This window comes from Gavialis gangeticus, unplaced genomic scaffold, assembly GCF_001723915.1.
Source record: "Gavialis gangeticus isolate Ggan-Ray unplaced genomic scaffold, GavGan_comp1, whole genome shotgun sequence".
NCBI classification, from domain to species: Eukaryota; Metazoa; Chordata; order Crocodylia; family Gavialidae; genus Gavialis; species Gavialis gangeticus.
The window spans coordinates 8,173,135-8,181,001 of NW_017729024.1; the positions used below are offsets into that span (position 1 = coordinate 8,173,135).

A 7,867-nucleotide genomic window follows, 5' to 3' on the forward strand; every position below is an offset into this window, starting at 1 on the left:
CAGTGATTTGGACGAGGGGGTGAAAAGCACGCTGTTCAAATATTATAATAATAATAATAATAATAATAATAATAATAATGTATTTTGCTGAATACATAATAATATGTATTTTGCTGAAATACAGAGAAACAGAAAAGCATTTCAGGTTCCAAACCATGTATAGAGGTAAAAACAAAAATTAAAGGGATGAAATGTGTAAATCATGGTGTAGCCCAATGCTTTTACGAATACGTTTAATCTAGCAAACATATATATAGTATATGCTACTCAAACTGGTAACCTATGCTTTCTGAGGTGGAATATTCAAAAAGTCTAAGGAGGTCAATACACAGCTCCCTAACATTCCTTTGAAATCCCAGCCAGGGGTTGAACACAAGATAAACAACCTAGAAGCAGAAAACACCACCACTACAGCAAAAGTTCCCTTGAAAGGAGAAACAAGTTAGAGCTGTACAAGTCCCATACTGGGTTAAATCCTTTTGCTGTCCTCTGATATATTTCATCCCTTTAAAATGTTACAGCATTTAATTGCAAAGAGTACTAGCAAATGCACTAGTGTACTGTACAGTGCTTTCTGGCCCTTGAGCATTTTTCCTTTCTTATTAGAAATAATTTGGAAAGTATTAAGACTCTAATCTGAGATTTTTAAGTCCATCAATCCTTACTGAATAGTCAGTCTTTTGATTACATAACTGTGCAGTGACATTTCTGGGAGTGGATGAAATTCCTGTAATCTGCAAGTTGTTTCAGGTACATATTGGAAGGCCATCTGTGCATCTCAATAAAATTGCGCTCTTCCACTAAACAGAAAAGACAAAATTTAATGGAAAGCATTACATATGTGGTTTTGTGTGAGTATGCACAGGCAGGTGCACGTGCGCGCGCACACACACACACACACACACACACAAAACAAAACAACTGAAAGATATAATGAAAACTGGTTTAAAAGTTTGGGATACATAAGCACATAATAAAAAGTAAATGAAAATTTAAGGCTGAAACTGTCCATTGTGCCTAGGTTTTATTGCAACATACATTTAATATTAAAAAAACCCATTTGATTTAATTTAGCAATTAATCGTGCTAGGTTTACCAAAGTTAATTTTTAAGAGTATAAACAGGGGAAGAGCTATGTGTCGATATATGCTGCTTTATCTCAATCTTCTAGCCTTTTCAGATCAAATTGCTGCAGTGGTAACTCAAGTCAGTTTTCTACAGATAGGAACAACAGTACAAACAGCAATGTCCTGAGGGGGTTCTGCAATCCTGCAACCCCCATTAATACTGAACACCAAGCAGTTTGCTTCTATGTTACTCTTAAGGCAAAATGGACAGATGCATCTCAAGAGATCTGGCTTTAGCAGATGATTTCTGCTTAAATCAGTCTTTTTTTTTTTTTTTTTTTTTTTTTAAGGCACAACTAATTTCTCTTTATCCCTTTCTACTTCCATTTTCCCAAATAACTTACAGGTTTCCTTTGATTTATACGGGTTCTAGATATGCAAATTGGCTCTTATGTGATGACCCTTTTTATACCCCAAATTCATTATATGCGAGGTAAATTCACTCTTATGTGATCAGCTCTGGGGCTCCATTTGTCCCCACTCACCCTAGCCCCTAGGCTGCGACATGCTGTGGTGCAGGCAGGTGATGTCGGCTGCTCCCAGGGCCACTGCAGCAGGGGCTGGGGTGAGTGGGGAGAAGCAGAGGCATGGGGCACGGCGAGGTAAATCTGTAGGGGAACGGAAGGGGTGTGGTGCAGCCCAGGGGCTGCAAGCAGGTGGTGTTGGCTACTGCAGGAGAGGCAGCACTGGGCTCTTCATGGTGCTTGGGGCAGGCAGCAACCTGCTCTCATCCTCCTGCAGGCTGGGGCCAGCAGTAGCACCAGGCTCTTCCAGGCGCTCAGTGGCAGTGCTGGGAGGGCAGGTTGGGGGGTGAGGGGAGCTACAGTGAATTTTGGGGTGGCAGCAGCCCCCCCCATCCATCACCGCAGCCTGCCCTAAGCGCTGGGAAGAGCCCGGTGCCACCAGTGGCCCCAGCCTGCAGGAGGACGAAAGCAGGTTGCCGCCTGGCCCGAGCACCAGGAAGAGCCCAGTGCCGCCCCTACTGCAGCCCCGGGAGTGGTCAATGCCACCTGCTTGCAGCCCCTTCCCTAGCCCCAGCTTCACTCCCTCTCTCACTGCTGTTAGAACGTATTCCTGTTTGTTACATTATAAACTGGGGTCCCTTTATGCACCTTCAATTTATGCACAGTTTTGTGAGAATGCATCTACCACATAACTCAAGGGAAACGTGTATTTGGCTACTATTAGCCCTTGGAAGTATCCTGTTATTTTGATTAGCAATGTATAAAATGAGACTCAACCATTTATTCCCCAAAAGTCTTATTTACCCTGCTAGGCACTCAAAAGTAACACTACTTAGCATTTTATCTTCAGTCCTAAAATAATAGAAGATTTTTTTTTTAAGGTAGCAATTGACAAATTACCTGAAAGATCTTGGAATTCAGGCTTTTGACTGAAGATGAGGTAGTTAGTGGCAATGAAATGAAGTAGCCAAGTTGAAAGGCAGTCAGAGTTGTGAAACTACAAGCAAAAAAAGAAACAGAACACTGCAACACTGTTCATGACTATAATATATAAAAATATTAGTACCATTGCATACTCTGTGGGTGCATCTACATGAGATGTTAACTGCACAGTAGCATAATTTACTGCAAAGTAAGCACGTGTGTCTACACGTGCACACGCTTACTATGCAGTAAACCTCACTAATTGCAAGTAAATTTGCTTACCTGCAAATGCAAGTAGCAAATTTACTTTCAATTTGTAATGGTGCAGTAGCACTCCTGTAGATGACTAACCAGGAGCAGATCTGCTCCCAGTCAGCCATCCACCATGGGGTAGATTACTCCCTGCCCCCAGGAGCTGCCTGCTGCTAGGGTGGGCTCTGCCACCAGAGCCCAGGTGGAGACTTTGTCCCTCTGCCCCGGCAGCAGGGAGCTCCAAGCCCCCTTCTCTGAGATCGTGATCAGGAAGCAGGGGCTGGGAGACCCTCATCTCTCAGCCTGAGCCCAGCGCTGGGAACTGCCTCCTGGTGGTGGCTGGGGAGCCTGTTTCCTGCCCAACTCTGTGAGGACAGAGCTGGGTCAGGAACAGGCTGGGGAGCTTGTTTCCCTGCTCACGGAGCTGACTAGGGAAACAAGCTCCACAGCCTGTTCCCCACCCAGCTCTGCCCTCGCAGAACTGAGTGGGGAACAGGTTTCCCAGCCTCCGTCCCATGTGCAGGGTGGGGGCCATAAGTAGCAGAAGACCGGGGCTAAGGGGGATCAGCCCCCCAAATGCAGGACAGCAGGTAGGGCTGCAAGGCAGCCTGGCCTCAGGCTCTGGACAGCTGCAGAAGGGGTGGTGAAGGGCACATGCACATCCAGGGTCACAGCCCAGCATAGGGATTACTGGCTCTCCAGCTGAGCTGGGTGGTGGGATGGTCAGAGACCGGGCAACTCATCCAGTGGTGCAGAGGGGGGCACCCGCCACTCTGTGTGCTCCAGTGGGGACCCACGGCTGTGTGCAGGGCAGAGGCAGCGGCTGCTGCTGCGCACTGTGCTTTGCTCCCTGCTGCAGCTGCCCTGGGAGCAGAGCAGCACCTCATGCCTGCTGCTGCTGCGCTGTGTGTGCCCCCTGCCCACTCCACAGTGGGATGCACATGGCGTCATGCAGCTCTCAGGGCAGCAGGGTATAGTGGTGGCTGCCTCTGCCCCATGTGCAGATGGGTGTGTGCAGCTGCGGGAGCCCCTGCGCCACTCAACAAGCCGCCTGGGCTCTGGTTGTTCTGCCACCTGGCCTGGCTGGGGCCCCACTCCACTCCTTCACCACTGGGGCCTCAATCTTCCCCCTGCCCTGACCCTTTCCCCTCCCCCCCACCCCTTCCTCCACAGACTTACCTGCTGGGGGTGGCACACATGCGCACTCACCCCCCACCCCAAATCATTTTCTCCCTCCACCTATGGCAGGGGCTAGAGACTGTCCTGGTGAAGGACAGGTCCTAGCCCCATGCCCTGATTAGGTGATCAAGGCATAGGGCTTGGAAAGAGCTGCAGGGACAGGGTAAGTCCCAGCTCCTTGCCCCTATCTGTTGGTGGTGCAGCTAGCACCAAGCTAGCTGCCCCACCAGCACATGAGGGTGGGGGGCTGGGACCTGCCCCTTCCTTGAAGCTTTAAGTGCCCTGCACCTGATCAGGGAGCCAGGGCCAAAAGTCCCTGCCCTGGTCGCAGGCAGACCCTGGGGGCAGGCTGTAATGTCCCAGCCTGGGCCAGGGGACAGCCATCTCTTGGCCCAGTGCTCCCTACCAGCCACTGAGCAAGCACCCACCAGGAGCCTAGAGCTGCCCCTGGTGGTGGCAGGGGCCTATTCCAGGGCCCCAGGAAGCAGGAGCAGTTTGCTGCCATTAGTAGCAAATCTGCTTCCACTTCCCTGCATGTGTAAATGCCTAACTGGGAGCATTTACTTGCAAGTAGTTTATTCACAAGTAAACTGATCCTGGATCAAATACATGCACGACTTTTCTCTCAAAACATGATAACCTGTTTTTAAGACTGGTAATCAAACGAAAAGCAGGAAAGAGAGGCATAGACTGATGATGAGCACACAATATACCCAGGTAAGTGACAGGGGCCCAAAGAGTCCTGGGGTTAGGGAGGCGGCGCATTCACCTTCAGGAGGCCTTAAATGCCTATACACCAATGCTTGTAGTATGGGGAACAAGCAGGAGGAACTTGCCCTCCTGATAGCTAATGTAAACCCAGACAGTGTGGCTCACCGAAATGTGGTGGGATCCAACACAAGACTGGGCAGTGAACATCAAAGGGCTATAGGCTGTACAGGAGGAATAGAATAGGGAGGGAAGGTGGAGGCGTGGCGCTCCATGTCAAAAAGCAATTCACATCCTCAACAAGCAGCACTGGGTCAGAGGAGGGGCAGACTGAAGTGCTCTGGGTCACATTAAAAGGGGGTTGGGGGAAAGGGACTTAATGGTGGGGGTCTACTACAGACCACCCAACCAAGGGGAAGAACTTGACCGGGAATTCTCAGGTCAGCTCGCAGAGGCAGTTAGGTCAAAGGATGTGGTCATCATGGGGGACCTAAACTATCCGGACATCTCCCGGGAAGAGCAAATCAGCCAGGTCTGACAGCTCATGTAGGTTCCTAGCCATTTTACAGGAAATCCATCTAACCCAGGAGGTGCAGTCCCACCAGGGGAAATGCCTTGTTAGACCTGGTCCAGGCCACAGGCAACGACCTGGTGAGGGGACTCCAGGTGCTTGATCACCTGGGCGATGGTGATCATCGCCTACTGGAATTCACCATCCAGCGCAGGGTGGCAAAGGCCTGCAGCAAGACAGTAACCCTGGACTTCAGGAGGGCGAATTTCAATGAGGTAAGGAGATTAGTCGTGGAGAGATTGAGGTCCCGGATGGGAGGGGAGTTGGGAGTCCAAGAACAGTGATCGTTCCTTAAGGAGATGATCCTCCAAGCTCAAAGGGTGGCAATCCCAACAAGGGTCAAAGGGAGCAAGAGTGCTCAAAAGCCCCCCTGGCTAACAAAAAGCATCCAGGAAAGTCTCAAGGCTAAAAAGGAGGCATACACCCAATGGAAGGGAGGGGCCATCACCAGGGAGGACTATACAGCCATTGCTCGGGTTTGTAGGGACGCTGTTAGGAAGGTTAAGGTGAAGACGGAACTGGGACTAGCAACCCGGATCAAGGATAATAAGTCCTTTTTTAAATACACAGGGGGTAAAAAGAAGGTTCTGGGTAACGTAGGGCCTCTGCAGAACACACTAGGAAATCTGGTGGTTGCACCAGATGTCAAAGCTAACTTATTTAACAAATTCTTTGCCTCCATTTTTCTGAGCAGGGATCAAGTCATCCCCCCACATCATGATCCCCGACGGTCCCAGGGGAGGCACAGCCAGGCCCAGGGGTGGAGTGGACCTAGTCAGGGACCTCCTGGTGGGACTGGACACATCCAAATCAGCAGGTCCTGACGATCTCCACCCCAGAGCGCTGAGAGAATTAGCAGAGGTTATTGCAGGTCCCCTGGCACAGCTTTACAAGCACTCACGGCACTCTGGTGAGATGACAGAAGAGTGGAAGAGGGCCAATGTGGTCCCCATTTTCAAAAAAGGGAGGAGGGAAGACCTAGGAAACTATAGGCCTCTTAATCTTACCTCGGTCCTGGGGAAGCTCTTTGAGAAAATTATCCAGGAGCACACCTGCAAGGGACCAGCAGGGGAGTGTATGCTTAGGGGCGAGCAACATGGGTTCAGAGGCAGGTCCTGTCAGACCAACCTGGTGGTCTTCTATGATCAGGTCACCAAATCCTTGGATGCAGGCACCACAGTGGACGTAGTCTTTCTGGACTTTAGAAGAGCCTTTGACACTGTCTCTGACCCCATTCTCATTAAAAAATTAGGCGACTATGGTGTCGATCCCTACACAGTCAGATGGGTCACCAATTGGCTGGAGGGCCACACCCACAGAGTGGTGGTGGACGGGTCTTTTTTGACCTGGAGGGATGTGGGCAGTGGGATTCTGCAGGGCTCGGTCCTTGGGCCCACACTGTTCAACATCTTCATCAGCAACTTGGACAAGGGGGTGTCTCCCAGGGAAAGTAGTAACAAGGGTTACTTACCGGCAGCAGGAGACGCAGCACAGCAGGGACAGAATGAAGAGCCCGCACGGCTCGTCAGTCGCCTCTTTATTCAATTAAGGCCGGCCAGTGATGTCAGCCTCAAATGCCAGCCAGCAGAAATAAAAATGGCAGCCGATACCACGGAGAGGAGGGAGGACAGCAGCAAGAGAGGGGAGCTGCAGCCACCTCAGGGAGAGGAGAAGATCCTCCCCATGGGACCCGCAGAGCCCGATGAGCCAGGGGCAGACCATCGGCAGTGCGGGGCAGAGCGCCCCGTCAGGAGCACGCACGGGACAGTGAGGAAGCAACAGGTACTCCGGACTCAGAGACGGAGCCAGAGCTGCACCCGGAGCCCAGGCAGACCCCAGGTGGGAATATTGGGACGAGGAAGCCACGCCAGAGAAAGAAAACCCTAGGAGAGCCCCGAGGGGGTTACAAATCGAGGCGGGTACTGCTGCCGGTCCCAGCTGGGCTGACGGGAGAACGGGAATGAATCCTGAAGGCGACAGGTGAGGAGTAAAGCATTCCCCAAGCTACAGCAAGGGAAGGATAGTAAGGGGGCAGGGCGTAGCCATGTCAGGAGGTGGCTCATCATTTTTGTGTTTTGTTAACATGTCATTTGGTTGCGTCGTGTGAAGGGGGAAAGTAGAAAGTTTGGGGGTATCCCCAAGGAACGGGGCCAAGGAGGAGCCTTGGAAGGTTTTTTGTGTTTTCCCAAAAGAAGGGGCGGAGGTAAGGGAAGCCGAGGGGGTGGGCCCATACCGGCGAACTTGGCCACAGGCGACGAGCATCCAGATGTCAAGCCATGAGGCGCGATCCCACCAGAGGGGACGAGGCCGATGGAGGGACAACTCACCTCAGGGGGTGTGAGGCTGGAATGTAAGGGTGGTGGAGCCCCGTGAATGACCGCCAGGCGTACCACGGGCCACCGAGCGCACCCAATGAGCAATCCTGTCTACAGAGGAACGACAAGTCGTGGCAGGAAAGAATGGGAGAGGCGACTTGAGGGTGAGACACCTGCTCGGTCAACAGCATGAGTCTGTAAGACACCTAACATTTACCACCAGAGCGAAAGGTCACACGAGAATGACTATTCGAAGCCCAGCGGTCACAGGGTGAATAGCACCCTGTTCAAATTTGCAGAAGACACTAAGATGTTTGCCTTGAGGGA

General features: G+C 51.2%; 1 protein-coding gene across 1 annotated transcript in view; it reads right to left on the reverse strand.

Annotated features, from left to right (window-relative positions):
* Positions 1–216: 216 nt before the first annotated feature.
* RHOBTB3 (Rho related BTB domain containing 3) overlaps positions 217–7,867 on the reverse strand; it is a 75,030-nt gene continuing 67,379 nt past the window's right edge. The window contains exons 11-12 of the mRNA XM_019516868.1: positions 2,492–2,588; positions 217–800 (exon numbers count right to left, since the gene is read on the reverse strand). Of these exons, the coding sequence (XP_019372413.1) occupies positions 685–800; positions 2,492–2,588 (213 nt within the window). The 3' untranslated portion in view covers positions 217–684. The remainder of the gene's footprint in view (positions 801–2,491; positions 2,589–7,867) is intronic.